The 18,956-nt window shown below is 37.9% G+C and overlaps 1 protein-coding gene across 1 annotated transcript in view; it reads right to left on the bottom strand.

Moving 5' to 3' along the window:
- PDE10A (phosphodiesterase 10A) overlaps positions 1-18,956 on the bottom strand; it is a gene marked incomplete at its 5' end in the record, with an annotated part of 118,460 nt that overhangs the window by 74,706 nt on the left and 24,798 nt on the right. The window contains one exon of the mRNA XM_009645730.2: positions 5,633-5,661. Coding sequence (XP_009644025.2) covers positions 5,633-5,661 — 29 coding nt within the window. The remainder of the gene's footprint in view (positions 1-5,632; positions 5,662-18,956) is intronic.

Consider the following 18,956-nt stretch of genomic DNA (forward strand, 5'->3'; position numbering starts at 1 on the left):
ATCCAGCCTGTCCAGGTCTCTCTGCAGAGCCCTCCTCCCCTCAAGCAGATCAACACTACCACCCAGTTTGGTGTCATCTGCAAATTTGCTGAGGGCACACTCAATCCCCTCATCCAGGTCATTGATAAAGATATTAAACAAGACTGGCCCTAGGACTGAGCCCTGGGGGACACCGCTTGTGACCGGCCGCCAACTGGATTTAGTTCCATTCACCACCACTCTCTGGGCTCGGCCACCCAGCCAGTTTTTAACCCAGCGAAGAGTATATCCATCTAGGCCATGAGCCGCCAGCAACATCATCTTCATCACATGTTGTCTCTGCTGCTTCTTCTTCCTCGGGAGAGGACTCTTCCCCTGCTCCAGTGTGGGTCTCCTGAGGGGTCACAAGTCCTGCCAGCAAACCTGACTTGGTGTGGGCTCCTCCCCCACGGGTCCGCAAAGTCTTGCCAGGAACCTGATCCAGCGCAGGCTTCCCACAGAGTCACAGCCTCCTTCCTTCAGACATCCACCCACTCTGGCATGGCATTCCTCCATGGGCTGCAGGTGGAGATCTGCTCCACCGTAGGCCTCCATGGGCTGCAGGGGGACAGCCTGCCGCACCATGGTCTTCACCACAGGCTGCAGGGGAATCTCCACTCTGGCACCTGGAGCCCCTCCTGCCCCTCCTTCTTCACTGAGCTTGCTGTCTGCAGGGCTGTTTTCTCTCACATCCTCTCACTTTCCAGCTACTGTGCCACAGCAGGTTTTTTTCCCTTCTTAAATATGTTATCTCAGAGGTGCTTCCACCATTGCTGATTGGCTTGGCCTTAGCCAGCAGTGGACACAGCCACAGAAGCCACCCCTGTGGCCCCCCCACTACCAAGACCTTGCTACACAAACCCAATACATCTGCATAGAAACGGTTCACTAATTTTGAAGGCAGGCATTTCCCGGCCTGTTTAAGTAGCTGATTTCCAAGCCTTGGAGAGATGGTGAACACCTTCCCCAAGAGAAGCAACTTGCCAAATAGCCTCCGTTCACTGGCATCCAATTCTAATCTTTCCACCAGCTCCTTCCCTTCAAATAGTAACACTGAAATAAATTGCTTCACTACTAATAGGAAAAATAAATAATAAAAAACAAAGTCTTGGATTATGAAAAAAGAACATTATGATTATAGAGAAGTAACCATATAAGCTGTTAACTCTAAGGCTCATAAAATTGCATTAATATCTCAATTATATCACCTCTCCAGATTATATAATAAAACAGCATAATGAGCTTCATTTTAACTTGACAAGGCTGAACACTGCTCCTCTTTTTAAAAAGCTTTTTATAAAATCACATTCCCTCCTAATACTTGACTTGCAAGCACTCTAAAAACATCATGTACAAAATGAAAAATAAACTTCCCCATTTTCCTACCACTGTTGCTTATTACTACCACAGTATCCACAAGATTTTCTTTATAAACAAATCAGCTTATACACACATCTTCTCATGACAATGGGTGCAATGCCATTTGCACCACTACTGAATGCTGAATATATATGTTTGTTCCCTTAAATTTTTGATTAATTCATCACAGTCTTCAGTTCTGGGACTGTGTGAAAACATTTAAATCCCATCTTTAATAAGGAAATGCTACAAAGAATAATCTTGCTTTGCCAATGTGTCATGAAAAGCCTAAACTTTTATTATCAGTTGCACGGTGAAGATACATGCAATTACTGCAATGATTTACTGAAAACACACTTGCTAATTCTGTAACTGTCAGTGACATACGGTGCTGGGTGCTAGCTGGTGCCAAGGCAGCTGCCAAAAGCTCCAAGTCCAAAAAGGGGAAAGGAGAGGATTAAAGTATTATTCCTGTTTCCAAGAATAAAGTACTGTAAATGAGCTAGTCACTTGCTAGGTAATAATTTTCTGGTGTTTATATGGTAAACTTCTGCAAAGTGAATTGCTGCTGGCATCACCAGAGTGTACAAAGCAAAGGTGCTTGCCAAAATGCAGCTTCACTGGAAGTATTGTTCAAGAAAACATGGAATAGAAAGTCATTAAGCAAAATGAACAACAGCTAATTTCACTGTGATCATATCAGGAACTTTAAGGATTTTTGTTTGAACTTCAGAATCTGAGGTACAAAAGAGCACACAGTGATCATGGGAAACTTAGCAGCACGTAGAACAAAATCCTGGCTATAGTTCATGTAGGAACAGGGTTATTTTTGCCAACTGAAAAGAATAACATGTCTCCGACGCACATTGTTTTCACTTATACTGTTAAAGAAATGTATCTTTAGTCTAGATATACATGAATACATATGCACTTAGTACTCGAAATCACACTCTATTTTCATTTCTTTTGGGGATAAAACAGCAAAAACAAAGTACAAAATTCAGCTTAAGGTTTCTTTGTCAAACTAGTTGAACAGTTGGTTCTTCCTGAAATCCCACTGCCCAGAAAACCACTTCTGTAGCTAGGATGGATGGGATCAGCAAACACACATCTGCACAATAAGTAAGCAAAAAACTCATCGTTTCCAAGGATGTTCCCAATACTACATCACGTGAAAAGAAGATTCTGTCCCCAGTTACATATATTTCATAAATACTGGAATCTAACATGCAGAAAAAAGTTCACGGATTCACTGTTTGGTCACAGATGCTCATGAGATATTTTGTAACAGAGTTGTTCTTATGCCAAAAGTAGTCTACAGGAATCAGGAAATCTTCCCCCCCTCTCCCCCACCACCAGCTACTATGTCAGGCTGATCTAGGATAGCTTTACATGTAACTTCTGAACACCAAAATGTTGAAGAAATTGCCATTAGTAGACCACATTTGAAATTAATAAATTGTGAAAAGCTTCTTTTCTACTCTACAAATCTCAAAATGTAAAATATGTAGAAGGTTTCTCCCACTCTCTCCTTGTTTCAAAAACACGCAAGTGCTGATAGCCAAGATTGTTACTTTATTTTCATTTTTCTACTAAGCTGATAAAAACGTCAAAAGATTAAAAATTCAGTTCCTATACAACAGCATGTTTCAGAACTTCCTAAATTCTCAAAGTGTGAAACTGCAACACAAACCCTTGAAAATACTGAAATTTCCTTCCAATAATTCAAGAAGTAAAAGATTTTTTTCAAATTCTGAACATCATTCATCCCACTGCATTTTGCTGATAAAAAGAAAAAAGGCAAATGAATGAGAAGTTCAGTATTTAGAGCCCCTAGAACAATCATATAATCTTATATGTTTATAAAGAAAAAAGGTGAGGCTTTTTGGGGGGAGAAAGAGCTTAAATTTAACAACAAATATCCTCCCCACAGTTTAATTTTGTTGTCCCGTGTAAGCACTACAGAAAAGGAGACTACTGAAGCAACTGATGTCACAGCATTTGACTGAATGTTTTAATGTTTTCACTCTGCCCAACATTGAAATATGGAAAAACAAAAAAATGCAACGATGAAAACCACATTTTTTCAGCATATTTTCACCTTGGTTCCTAACTATTTTTAACCAGTTGGTGATTTAATTCTACAATAAATTTCCTTTCACTAACCTTTATTTTTGCTTCCCTATGCTATAAGCTGCTTCTTGAAGACATTTTCAGGGATTAAAAATGTAACACTTAATGGCTTTAAAACACGTAATTCTTCAGTCAGCATGAACATGTCTTTTTGTCTGAAAAACATTACTCACATACAGAACTTTCCTAATTTAAATTCTAATTTATGTTCAGATTTTAATTAAAGTGGCATCTGTTTGAGCTGTTGCTGCTGAAGGAAGAGGATGTATTACAATGGTCTAAATGATTATATACAACACTGTTCAAAAATACTGTGAACTAACAAACATGTTAATTTGTAGTATGGTGCATTACTGAGTACCCTCAAGTACTCTAAAAAACAAACAAACAAACAAAAGCAGTGTAACATGGTATACACACCAAGTGCACAATGCTAAAAAAAAAAAGGAAAAAACATTTATTTAAGAACATCTGAAGTATAATCTGTACCCCACTGACTCTAGGACTTGAAGTGGCAGCCCATCCATCTTCAGGAAAACTCCGAGTCCCTATATATGACTCCAGGGGCTGAGGTGGCCGGGACCAGCATGTCTGAGAGACAGAGGGGGTGACTGGTAGGGCAGACTTGGGAAGGGGGTCAGTTCAGGGCTCCAGAGCTTGGGGTTTTTGCCTTAAATAGCTCAAATGTGGTAACCTAGATACGTTTTGCAACTCTGTTTTAGAGAGTTTCAGGTAAAATGTGACTCTATTTACCAAATTAATGATGATTAAAAGGAACTTTCTTCCACAGAAATAATTACAGCTTCTGAGATTTTTAGGCAGATCTTTAATTATTTTGGATTCAAAACAATATATACAGATATACTAATAACAATAAACTTTGGTTGCACTGATGGGTATTTACTCAACTGCCCTAACTGTTGAATACTAAGGGGTGACCAAAAAACATGTTATACATTAATAAATTACTGAAAGGTATTATTTTTCACCTAAATTCTCAACACCCTTATACATCCATAGCACATCATGTATATGGAGAATTTCTGCTTGAATAAACACATCTTAGACATCACTTAGTCTCTTTTTTGTCGTCTCATAAGAGGTGAACAGTTTCCCCTTATGCCAGCTCTCTGCTCCCATGGTTACCAAACTGAGGTTTCCACTACCAGCCTGTTTCCATTCCTTCCATACCCTAGTATTTTCCAAAGGACTCCTTCTGAGAGCAGGACCACCCAGACAACTTTTGCAGTCCTTCAATCAGCCTTATTTTTAATATGTGTCTGACACTACTGAGGTTCTCCTGGGAACATGAAATAGTTTATGCACGACATTCAAGAAGAGGAGCAAAACAGGACTATGATTCCACCTCAGAAAGCTCTAAGTGGCTCCCTCATCTTATAAGAAATAACATTTGGATGCTTCAGGCTGACCGGACACATCAGAGGGCAACAGATTGTCCTGTACTGATCTTTTGTCATTCCCAGCAGAGGCACTGGTTTCTAGCAGATCCCCCTAACTAGTCCTCAACCATGACTGATATTCTGCAGGGCACAGTGTCAATCAGATGTAAAGCTAGAGCTGGGAATTTATTACTGAGGGGTTTTTTTTAAGATTTTACATTACATTTCATATAGTACACTGCAAAATATTTCAAATTAAAGAATATAGCTCATCTGTACAACAGCGCATCTCAAAGGGAGTTATTAGATAGGGCATATACTCCTTCCCTTGTTTCCTCTTATGCTTGCCATCTCTCGAGGCAGTAACACTGATTAAATAGTCTGCTGTTATGCCTAAGCTCAAAGTCCCATGATTTTCCTGGTTTCTATGAAGTACTTTTTCAAAACTGGATCACAAAAATAGCACTGTGAGAACTCCAAATCTGTTAATGCAAAATACCCTTTAATTTATTTACAGGCAATCAAGTGTTCTTAATATTTATTTTCCTTATTAACTGTTCTCTAGTCAGTCAAGTACACCAATTTTTTTTCTCTCTGGAGATCCACTGTGTCCAGGGAATAGAGTCAAATCTTGATCAGAGACTGCACAAAAACCATCTCAAGCGAACAATGGGCCTCAGACACTACACTTCTTTTTAGTGGGGATAGAGAGTAGCACTTACCCTGCTGACTTCTTTAGGAGTCGATTCATCTAAGAGGAAAGAAAACAAACAATTAGGCACTCAGGGAAGTTTCTAGACTGAATAAAGAACAAGATACCGCACTTCAAACAATTTTTGCACTTTTGTGCAAAACTTTTTTAACATGGTTCAATAAAGTAATAGAAATAGCCTGAGACTGGCATGCATTTACAATCCCTTAAATGTCTAAATCTAAGAGTAAATTAAAATTAGGATAAAGTATTCAAGAATTCTGTCCTGACTTAGCAAGAATACAAAATTTCTACATTTCATAAGTCAATTCACATGCCAGCTAAACCAATAAGTCCTATATCATTCTCCTACATTTATATTTCAATTCAGCAAGGCAATTATTGGTGTTGCACAACCTGAGAAGTAAAAGTCCTTTGCTACCAAATATATGCCATCTACGTCCTACATATAGAAGCAAGTGAGTAAGCAGACTTAGGCATTCTGTTCTGAAGATGAAAGACGCTATTTGTGTTGACTTCTTTGAATGTGGAAAAAAGCCTTGTGACCATAAGAATAGAAGAATATCACTGGTGTGATCTGGCATAACATGTTAAAAGCACATAGATTACAAGGTTTTATATTTTATATATATATATATACACACACACACACACCCACACACACACCCACCCAATAATGTTTTGTCCTTTCAAATGCAAGCAGACTGAAGTGCAGTTTTTGTAATTTAAGTATGTAAAAATAAACACAGGTACAATACCAGAGCACTAGCTAAAACATTGAGTAATGTTTCTGAAAATAAAGGGAAAGCAGTTATACAGCAAGAACGCATCTGCCACAGGAAGAGTTTCCAACTCCCAGTTCAACCACAGCAAAAGCGGCTTAAAGACACCCTTACAAACCTCCAGTTGGAGAGCTGTTTCTGAAAACATGAAAGGAGCTATTTATAACCTTTTATTTGACCCTAGGAATCAAATTACTCTGCTTTGGAAATTAATTTTAAGTCACCAAGTAGATTTAATCTCAGAGAAAGATCATATGTTTGTATTTGTGGCCCCTAATTTACCCATATTTTGATACATATCTATTGAGTGGATTTTCAGGTATCTCTGTCAGATACAGACGTAGCATTACCTAGGCTGCTTAATAGCACATACGCTACGTTTTCTCCAAAATTATCCCCAGGTGAAGGAGGGATCTCAAGGTGCCCCTTGAGAAGAGCCCATTTACAAGTATTTCAATGTTATCACCAGCAAAGGCTCTTCATACCTTGCCATTTAGAGATCAACTTTTAAACAATAAAGCTAGAAAAAAACATTTTCTAGGAAACTGATTCAAGACCCCATTTTCAATGAAAGAACTCGTTATAATCATACAGATTTCTCCTCAAAATTGAATGATACCAAGTAAAATAATGTATTTCACAACTATGAGTGAATATTGTTCTTCTCTTACCCCCAGTCAAATGATATACCAGTAATTTACATGTGCAGAACATGGACAAAAACTTAATTGAGCTATTTAAAGTAGTTCTGTTGTTTGCAATGCAATCTATAACACATACTCTGTAATGGTCAGTGATATCTTCCTTGACCAGATGAATCTACATACTAGCTACAAGAACAGCCAAAGCTAGACTCAAAATCCATTTCCCCTACTACCTGGTTTCTGACAGTGAGCAACAGAAGATGCGAATGACAGCAAAGCAAGTAATGACATAATGACGCTTTCCCTGGAGTATACTCTCAGTTTTCGGTAACCAATGGATCAAACTTTTCTTGAATCAGTTATGATATATTTCTGTTTAAAAGACTAGGATGAGGTTTTTTCCCCATACTTTTTTTTGTGAGGGGGTGGTGGTTGATTTTGTTTGTTTTTTAACCTGAGCCACCATCCTTCAGCATTCACAACATTCTCCAAGTTCCACAGTTTAAATACAAACTATGAGAAAAAAAAATCTCTTTTATTTTGAATCTGCACATTATGAATTTAATCTGATGCCGTCTATTCACCTTATCTACAGAGCCCGTGATTCTACAAATCTCTCAAACAAGCCCTTCTCTGCTTCACACCCCATCAAAACCTTTCCTGGCTTGAGAGGTCTGGTCTGGTTTGCTGCTGGTGCCAAGCCGGCCACTCGGCACTGCTGGTCGCTCTCTCCGCTCCTGCCTCCTCTATCCCACTGCATCCTTTGGGATGGGAAGTCCAGAACTACGGGCAATGCTGCAGCTCAGGCAAACACAACGGGGACTTACAGAATGACACAGGGATGATTTATGGGGAGTAATTCCTAACATTTTACCTGTTCCTTGATGGTTACTAAACATTGGGCTAACATTTTCAGGCGTTTCTATTTTGTAATACCCATATCTCCCTCCAGAGCGCTAACAACTAATTGGGAGCCCACTACTGTCTATGTAAAATTAGAAACATCTTCCCCCACATAAAGCAGTCAGCATTTATCAGTACTAACTTTGTCAGCTGTTCTCTCCCTCAGTTACTCAGTACTTTTAGCACCCTGAATAACTTCATACCCTAAAAAAAATAAATCTAATTTTTCAAATTAACTTCAACCCTGCATCCTCTTACCCAAATCATGTATGTACATGCTGAAAAGCATGGGCAAATCATACTAATGATCTCCCACTATTGGGAAAAAAATGATTTTAATATATCTAGTGTAAATGACTACCACTGCAATCCTATGGCTTTCACACCATTGCAAGACATAACTGCCACTGCAGTTTCCAATGATAGACAGAGGATAGATTATATGCACCAAATCTAAAGCTTACTACACAGTATAAAAGTCTACATAATCTCTATTTGAGCCACCATAAAAAAGATTTCAGTGCTCCAATATCAGAAAGAGCAATATATGATGTCCTATTCTTTGAAATACTTGACAATGCAATTTCAGTCTGAGCAAGATGTTACAAATGCCATCAACCCAAGAGGAAACTTCCCACACATATATAATACTGTACTTTAATTTGTATAACATGAGATACACAGGTATCACTCCTGCCTTGCAATTCATTGTTAATTCTATTATTTATAATAAAGAATAATTCCTTTATTCATATTTATTTATAATAAAGGAATCATTCTTTTATTAAGAAGTTCTATAAAGGTAACATATGAAGTCCCCATCCAGGTCTGGGTCCCTTTTGCTGGGTACAAGACAGGAAAATGGACAGACAGCATTGCATCAAAAAACTTTTGATTTCTTTCTGTCAGGAAATCAAAAGAAATATGCTAATAGATCAGGAAGGAAAAAAAATACCTACGGTATTCAATAAAGATAAGTTTTACGGAACAATTATTAAAGACAATACTTTTTCAGAATAAAAAAAACATAATAAACATGTAATTTTTTCAGAAGAAAAATAAAGTGTTTGGGAAGTTTGATATTAGAACACCACAGATAAGGTTTGCAATTCAGGTATCATGAACTGGTGGGAAAAATGGAAGATATTTTTAGGGGAAGGAGGAAAGCAAAAGATGAGGGGGAGAAGGGAAAATATAGCATCAAATACTCTGTTAATACATCTAGATGCAAGTTAAATTGCTACACAATGAGCTACAAAATGATTTTCCATATTAAAAGAAACCAAAGGCCTAACAAGATGCCTTTTTTGTATGTCCTCCCCCCCCCCCCCCAAAAAAGTAAAAGAAGAAATGTGACCCTGTGAACCTGGAGGGAATCAAATTGCTTTTCTGGAGATGCAGTCTTTAAGGCCCAGGTACACGTTGAGTATACAGTGCTGGCACCACTTTGCTGTGGTTTTATCCATAGCACAGAGCATGATATTTCCCTTACAACTTAGTTTCTGTGAGCTAAATACAGGGAAAATCATTGGAACAGCAGCTTTTCCCACAAATTATTTTAATAGCCAAAATACAGGATTAGTTAATATATGAAAGTAACAGGGGGCTGATGAAAAAGACCCTCAATTTGCATAATCTGTTTATTTAAAAGCCATGAATTCTGTTTGTTTAAAAGGTACAAACACACCTATCTCTTGTTTGTAAATCAAGTTCCACCCCTGTAAAATATGAAGCTTTTAAAGAAACGAATTAACCATTAAAATAAATTCAGAGCCATTAAGTACATCAATAAATAGCAGCATGCTATAGAGTTAAATCTCACAGAAAAATTCTGTGCTTGAATATAAAGGTCCCCATTTATTATGGCATATTGCATAGGAAAATAGTGCAACCTGCTCTAGGTGAACCTGCTTAAGCAGGGGGGTTGGACTAGATGATCTCCCAAGGTCCCTTCCAACCCTTGCCATTCTGTGATTCTGTGAAAACAGCTGGATAGGGGAAGGCATCTTATTAGTGTCAGCACTGAGGGAAAAAAACACCCTGAGAGAAAGCAAGTGTTTGTGAAAGAGATTGCACATATGCTCCAGCCACTAGAAACTTTGCAGTTGGAGTTCCCTTCTTCTTTAAACATCAGTCAGCCATGATACACAGTAAGTGTCACCCTGTCAATCCCATTTGTTGGTAGTATTACCATTCACAGAATTTAGGAGGATCATGTTAAGTTTTTTGTGATGCCTGACATAATTATTAACACAGAGTAGTACAAGAAATGTGTATGGTTTAGTTCTGGCACTCTGAATATGCCAACATTGCTCTTAACAGTTGCAAAACTAAAGTGCTGAACTCTTGAAACAAAATCACTATACACGTATACATACACATGGCTGCACTGCTCAGTCAAGGCTGTTGCAAGGTGTATTTTTAACACCATGATTCTCAACGTGGCCTGATGCACAGTGAGGTAGGTAGGCAGCAGCAGTGCGATGGGAGAAGCTCAGAAGGGCACACGACCCGAGCAAGAGGTAGTTTTGTCCTCCAGAAGCACTAGGCACGCATCAGTAATCTGGCAGAATGCCCTGGTTTAGCTGATGCTATAAACTCCGTTATGTTAATATCTCTGCACTGATACCACAACTGGAAAACCAGGAAACTGTGGGGAACAGAACTAAATTTCAAGGGCTTCCCCACCTCTGTACACCAAGTTTGCAGATCAAAACCCTTGCAGCAGCAATAATGTCCTTCTACCCCACAGTAAGCTGGTTCAGCCCGCTAAATTTGCAGAAAATGATTCACTGTCTAGACTTTCAAAACCAGGTAATTATCTTAGACCACAAGAATAAAGTTACACTCAGTTTTATCTTGACAGCTTTGCAAACACTACTACTTAAAAAGCTCTCTTCAGAGGTTAGTGACACCAGGAGCAGGCATGGAGGAATGAGAAGAGTTCTGTTATAAGATTTGGATTTTAAGAACAAAATTATAATGTAACAGACTTCCACACCTCAGCTTTACTACCTGTACAATTCCAATTAACAACTGCACAGCACACTGCAGATATGCATAATAATTGGTATAATAATTAAAGACAACATCCATCTGGGAAAGCTTCCATACTAAATCAAGACAAGCAAGACAGGAAGAAGCAGAAAATAAGAAAGGGAACGGACAGGAAAAAAAAACCAAAAAAACCAAAAAAACACAAACCTCCACAGAAGGTTTGGCATTTAGCACAGTATAAATGAGGCCAAGTTTGGTATTTGGCACAGTATACATCAGGCCAGGTTTAGTTTGGTTTGGGGTTCTTTTTTTGGGTGGGTGTGTGAAGGGGTGCTAAATGTGTAATAGCTCATTCAATAGGAAAAATTCTGATTTTATTTTGCACATTAAAAGAAAAAAATCTCATTTCATACTTGTATCTCTACACATGTTTGTTTTGGTTTTTTTTTTTTTAAAAAAAAGGCAACTGATCTTCCGACAACTGCAAGATGCTAAGCCAGAGTAGTCACAAAGACAATTTTAATGCAAAGCAAGCTTTCCGCATCTCAGATATGATATTCTGATGCATTTATCAAAAGCAGTAATTCTAATGCCTAGTTAGTTTTATCACAGGAACTCTTTCGGAAAACCAGTATCACACTTTCTCCCTGGTCTTATGCTGTTCTTTGTCCTGTGTAGTTAAATACTACTGCTGGTCCATCATTGTTGTTGATGACAGCAAACAAATGCTTAGGATTAATTCTGTTTACGAGATCCCAGATAGCTGTACAGTCACATTTTCCCAAGGAATGTTTTCCCACACAGCAGATGTCAGATTGACCTAATAATTTTTCTTTTCAAAATTTGTTATAGGCTCCTCTTCCTTCAGCTAATAAGACACCAATTGTTTGGAATGCAATTAGACCAGCATATAAATATCTTTGCTTCTTTTTTTTTTTCCCTTGAGAAGTGTCATACACCCACATGTCAACAGAAATTCCATTGGTAGATTGGTTAAAAACTCATCTCACCACCATGAAATATTTCTGTGGTAGAATGGCATCAATCAGATGAGTTGGTCAGTCTGTTTTAAATGCAATTTGCATCCTTGTTTGAGACACTGTGCATCCTTATTTTAGACACCTTTCACCTGGCAGTTTATGCCTCTACTGAATTTGTAAGATCTTTCAAAGACACCTTAGCTGAGGGTGAGTTTCCTAAAGCGGCAACTATCACGCATATGTAACAGAAATGCTAAAGCCATCATTCAAAAATACTCATGCTTCTTAATGCACAGTCTCACTGAGAGCAACATGAACAGCTCTCCTGGCTTTCAACTGTCTGGATTTATTTCGCAATTCAGAAGCAATTGTAGTGTTACTTCATAGAAAATTAACTTCGACAGCTTGTTTAGACATACACTTAGACATTGAAAGCAAATATTCATTAGTATTGATCCTTGGTGGCACACTAGGTTTCTTTCCGTAAAACAGGACAAAACATGAATTCTAGCTTTTTTACACTAAGATCCACATTTTTAAAAGTTCCTGTAAAAGGATGCTCAGTTCTTCCTCCTTTTAAATAACACAGTAACATGGATTAGAAAATTAATAAGTCCTGAACCAAGACTTCATTGCAGATGGTAAGCGGAGAAACTTAAGAATATGTTAGTTATAAAGCAATTTTCTTCATCATAATTTTGTGGAAATACCCTGCTTAGATTAGCCTAAATTGTCACAGCAAGTATACACTTGAGAATTTTTTGTCCATGGATATAGAAAGTGTGGAGCTATTACCAGTATGCTTTGTACTGTTAAGCAAATTCAGAAACAAGAGCAAAATCTGGGTCTTCTGCATGCCTTTCTGTTCTCAAAAGGACTGGAGAGACTTTCAGAGGGTCCTTCTCACTTCTGTTTAAATAGTGGGATGATGGATGTGCCTCTGAACTTGTGGAATCTTATCTTCTTCACATCACCTAAAAGTTTCATAAAATTCTGTAGAAGTCTCTCAAGTTGAATACACCTTAGCAAAAATCATGTTGGAACCTGACTGCTGACCACCAGCAAGAAACTTAATAGTTTCCAGCAGTAAAGGTACTTCACCAAGAAAGTCTACAATTGTGTTTTATGGTAATTAGCCTATGACTTCATATCCTATTCAACACAACTGTTGAATGAAGAGTGTGCTAAATTGGTTAGCTCATCTATCTTATCAGTCAACAAGGTGCAATCATCATTGTTTATTACTGGAATACAGCCTAACTAGACAATGGGTTGAAGAGCACGTATAACAACTTGTAATTTTTTTCATACTTACCAGTTTATAGCTACACCTTTTTGCCTATATCTACCACTTTCCTTGCCTGACACTCAATTCTGTTTGGCATTCACTGCACTAGCTGTCATAGGCAGCTTTCTTTAAAATTGATTACAGGTTTTGCAAATGTGTTTGCTGAAGAAAGGCTCTCATCCAGTAGTACTACAATTTCAGTATCATTCTTGTTAAATCAAACTTGATTTTCACCCATTTTTTGATTCCAGAATCCTTCTGGTTGCTAACTATAAGGTATCCTTAAAGTTTGCTGTAATTTATGTATTTCAGAAACAGCATTGACACTACTAAGCTGTTCTCTCACTACTGAATAGAGCTGTTCCTTCAGTTTTGAATGTGTTTCAAATATACTGCACAAAGAAAAAAAACTGTTGGCTCAAATATTACTCAGACATATACCTTACGCAATTCCATTGAAATCAATAGAACTGCTACAGCATGCATTGGAAAACAGAAATGCTTTTATGTGTTAAATGTCATGGCATTCCTATTATACATAGCAATCCAGGGCTGAAGGAGATCATTAAAAGAGAATGCTACTCAAAGTAGGTCCCGCGAAGCTCCAACAACCTGAGAAAGCCACATTAGATCTTGTCCATTGCAAGGCATTTGTATATTTTAAAAACATATATTATTATGCATACTCTTTGGACCCTGCTGGGCATCTTGGGTTTGGCTCATCCATTCCTAGTCCAGGAATACCTCTTCCTGACTGATAAGCTGCTGGAGGATTTTAAGGAAAGGCTCTTCCTCCTCCTTTCCCAACTTCTATATACAGCCCATCCTCCACTCTCAGCCCCACAAGGCAAGCGATGGGATCACAGAGTGCACACAGCTCAGTGACATGGAGTTCCCAACCCTGGCATGGAGCAAGGCATCAAACTTTGTTTGACCCAAGCAGACCAAGAAATTTCAGCAGGTTCTCAGCTTCTGGAGCAGGAAATACTGCACATAGCTCAGGGACAGTACGAGAATGTAATAATCTTACACTTGTTGGGAAAAATGTAATCTTACACTTACCTTGGGGAAAAAGTGTCAGATACCAATGGTTTTAATACACCTTTTTCCTTCAATTCTTTCTATTTAGCTCTCATCCTTACCTTTTTGTTTACTTTGTTCTCATCTCCTTCTGTTTAGAAACATACAGGATTTTTTTAGGGAAAAACATCTCCATGTAATAAAATCGTAAGCTATCACATGCTTATGAAGTTGTTTAAAATTCTCAGATTCCAGTGGTTATCTGCTATAGAGAATCTGAAGTAGAACAAGAAGCTTTGCAGCCTGCCTGATTTTCTTGGTTTTGTGTCTCTGACTACATTGAAAACAAATGTCATTCTACTTGCAGTAAACTCATGAACTTTGCAGTAAAATCCTCAACATGTGCAGAAAAATCAAGACTGAGCAGCTTTATTCTCTTTAGACCAGCTGACAAAAGAAACAGAAAATGCCCCAGAGGAAAAGTTTGCTAACGTCAACAAGGGTAAGGGATCATTAGAGCTTGAGATGATAGGTTACCACATGGGAGGGTGTAGTGATCCGGTGTGAAACATATGTACGTCAGGGGAATCATTTCAATCCCTCTGAAGAAACCCTACTGTAACTACAGCATACGTACATTTGTATTAGAGATGTATCTTATTGATTTTACCCCGGGGACTAGAAACTGAGAAAATGTTTGAATTAATCTGTATAATACTGAAGAAGAAAAAGTGACAGAATAAAATTTACAAATTAGGCCTTTTTGCTTTTAGGATATTTCAGCTGATTTGTTTGTAATGATAATCAAGCTCTCAGTGACTGTGTGTTGAGTGTTAGAGAATAATGATGTGCAGATAATTCAGGACTTTGGAGTCTTTGAAAAATGACTTGTTACACTAACATGATAAGCAGACTGAAACTAAGAGAAGACTGAACTATTTACTACTTATCAGTACCACCACCATGAGCGAAACAGTTTGCTTGCAAGGAGGAGATTCTTAGAAAAAAAAATAATTATAACTTCAGTGAGTGTAAAGGAACAGAATATGTAACTACAAAATTATAGATAGCTCTCTATGAAAGATAATGACAGTACCATGTGAATTTCTAAACTAGACAGTTTTACTATGCAAAGATTTATAATGACAGATAATTATAATCCACAGGAATTATACAAGAGAAAAAAAAAGTAACAAAATTTATCTTTTTGGCTGCTGTACAACAACAACAACAAAAATTCAAGACATTGTGGAGTTCAGTATTCTTATACTGGCATTTCAACAAATGCAAAATTTTAACTCTCCCTAGTAGCAGGTACAGTATTAAAGATACGAGGCCAGATTTAGAAAAGTTTTCAGGCAGCAATACACACACCAGGATTTCCAAAAATCTCTAAACAAGTCGGGCACCTAATTCCTTGAAATGAAAGGAAGTTAAATACCCCAACTATGAGTAGGCATGATGATTTACCACAGCTCAAGTGAGAATGATAATTCACTAAGCTGTGGGGACTCAGCCACTTGTGACCCTGTAGCATCATCTTAAGGCTCTGCACTATGTAATGAATCTCTGATTTATTGCATGAAATAATTGATGAAGGTGAGCTAACTAAAAAACAACATTAAAAAATGTGACACATACCAGTTGTTCCTGGCTGAAAACAAGAATGTTCCAAATGAACCTCTGTTTATACACCTGTGATTGATCTTGGGTAAATCTTGAGGATATGCTGTGACAGCCAGCATCAGACATTTCAGCAGCAGAACACGTTGCAAAGTCATGGCACCTAACAGTCCACACGCATCAGGACTTGTGGTCATTAAATACCTTGGCACATTAGCATCCAGATTACTCAGTCCTCTTATCTGCAGTAGTTCTCTAAGAGATTCCACAAAAATTGACAGGCAGAACCTAGTTCTCAGTGGACTGATGATTTTCTCATTTTTGAATATACCCACCAGCACATCCTCATGCTCCACTATGCCAACAAATCTACTGCAGACGAATTTTAAGTACAGAAACTTTGACACAGAACTGTCAGGCACAGGTGGTTGCTCCATTGTAGGGATCTAGCTGACCAAAACATTCAACCATAAGCAAGGGAGGTAAATCACAGTACCTCTGCAGCTAGGAACATGAGAAAGGCTTGGTGACAGAAAGCATCCCATTTTTAGAGGTTGCAAGGTAAACATGCCTCAGACACACACGCATACAGAGAACAGACTACGCTGGCAGTTTCAGGAGTTCTCTGCTCACAGCCCACGCAAAAGATAGGTATCAAGGAACAAGTTAAAAGAAATGTAGAAGAATCTAAAATAAAACTGCAAATACAGATGTACAAGCTTAGAGTGAATGAAGAACTCGATATGTTCATGCAAGACAAAATTACTTTCATGTGCTTTTTTATTTAACTAAGAAAATCCAATGCAGATGGTAAATTAATTGAAATACTAATAAGACCTCAGGAAATAAATAAAGAAATCAGCTGGGAAGCTAATAAACTATATCTAACACAGCAGTAAGAGAGAGTGGAAGTACCACTTCTGTTGGTGGAATAAAGTGAACCAGAGCTAACCGTACCCCTTCAGCATGGTTGAAGTTGCCACCTGCTGGGATAAGGAGCCATGTCTATCTCCCAAATTGTCAATCTAAGAGAACTACTAATGATCACACACTGAGAGCAGGCAACCAAGCGAGAAATCTATTCCTGCAAGTATGAAAAGGGTAATTCATAATCTAAGTCCCTTCTCCCCATGCCTTCAAAATAGTTTTGAAACAGTCATGATTGAGGAATCTCGTATTTTGTCAGTTACAGCATCATTCTTCCCAACTTCCTTCACCAGGCCTGCCTTATAGTTCTGTCAACACCAACCTGAGTTTCTTACATAAGCAAGTGCCACACAACTACCTGGAAGAGGAATTTGGAAAAACAACCCTGTGACGCAACTGCTCCTTAGACGCTTTCTTTATATTCTGCATCTACCTAGTTAAGGAACACCAGAACTCCATTTGGGTCTCATATCCATCTAGGCATCCATATAAGGCCATCTGATTTTCACAAGCAATAAATGGCCAGCAGCACTAATTCATTCAGGAGCTACTAGGAACTTGACCATTTCTAACCATCAGGCCACTTGTTTTGACACCTAATTGCAGGAGTGAGATTAAGTTACAAAACAGTACACCAAGGAGAACAGCCTAATAACTACATAATAAGCTGGTGGTTCAAAAGACAAACATTAACATAATTAAATAAAGCAAGACTGAAAGTGGAAAGAAGAGCCAAAGAAGAGAGCTTCAAAACAGTTTTGAAAGGAGGAGATGCAGGGAGAGAGAGACAGATGCCAGGATGAGTAAGAAGCTTGGACAAAGATGTCAGATGCTACTAACTGCGATGTACTTTACTGACCTCTCTAGGATTACTTTCTGCCATGGTAGAAAACAAGTTCTACTAAGAAGAAAAAATAATGGCGTTTATTACTGATCATGAAACCAAACTTCATTTAAAGAAAATCATACATGTAATTCACAAAGTTAAGATTTGCGCAAAAACGTATCCTTTTATTTGCAATATTGTTCACTGCCACTGTTAAAGAAAACACTGGAAACTTAAACCTTAAGCTTTAAAAATACAGCTGTCAAGAGAAAAAGGCAGTTGCTTCAATGTGCTTCAATGTGCTTCACCACTTTCCATCAAGTGAACAGATGGCATTATTAAAATTCTAGTAGAATGAAGTATTTATAAGTTCATTAGACAACACTAACTATACCAAAAAGACAGTAATATTGCAAATAAAGCTGCAGGATTTAAAACAGCAAAAAAGTTAAAATAAAGCTTGTAAACCCACATTTATGAGTTAGTATATAAAAACAATAATGCCAAATGAAACAAAAGCACACAAGAAATGCATGAAAAATGCTATAAAACAGTAATTTATTTTCCAGGGTCACTTCCAAGTTACTCCATGCATTCTGTGCCTAAATTCTATACAAAGGGTTTCAAGTTAGACAGCCTATAAAGACAGCCGAGAGGGAAAAAGCCTGTTGGTTTCACTACATTTACTTTTCTTTAAACATATATGTAAAATTCACTCTATGATATACAGTAAGTAACAATGAAATTACTCTAGAAATAATCCCCGCAGAAATTTCAGTCTTATTCTCTGAGGTGATGTTCCCAGAAAATAAACAAAAGGTCAGCCAAATGCATCTAGCACACGTGTCAGTGCTTTTAAATGCTGTGCCAGACTGGCTTATTTGATACCTGACAAGCTTTATCTGCTATTCTCTTCACCATCTTGAATTATTAGCCTACAAAGAATTCACTTAGGAATCGTATGATATGTAATTGCTTGTCCTACTTTCTATTGTCTTTCTTCCAGCCACAGCAATGTCTCGACTCGGTAAAGTGGTGGCTGTTAGTATTCTAATTTACTTGAAAAAGATGCAAATTCCTGTCACCTTCAAAATGTGACAAAATGGATTCACTATAAAAAGAGATAGCTAACACTGAAAATTCAGCTTCATTCCAAACTAATATATATCAGTTCCCGTACGTGCTGATTTATTCAGATGTACACCACTTCTCCCTGCAATTTTTATTAGCACAATCTGTGTTAAGGTTTAACTACTTTAAGCACCCTGTCCACTCTAGCATACTTTATCCAGTCTAACACATCATTTTTGGAAAGTCCTCGCTTTGATACCTCTGTGGAAAATG

This window comes from Egretta garzetta, unplaced genomic scaffold (genome assembly GCF_000687185.1).
Source record: "Egretta garzetta isolate BGI_Z169 unplaced genomic scaffold, ASM68718v1 scaffold1118, whole genome shotgun sequence".
Lineage (NCBI taxonomy): Eukaryota > Metazoa > Chordata > Aves > Pelecaniformes > Ardeidae > Egretta > Egretta garzetta.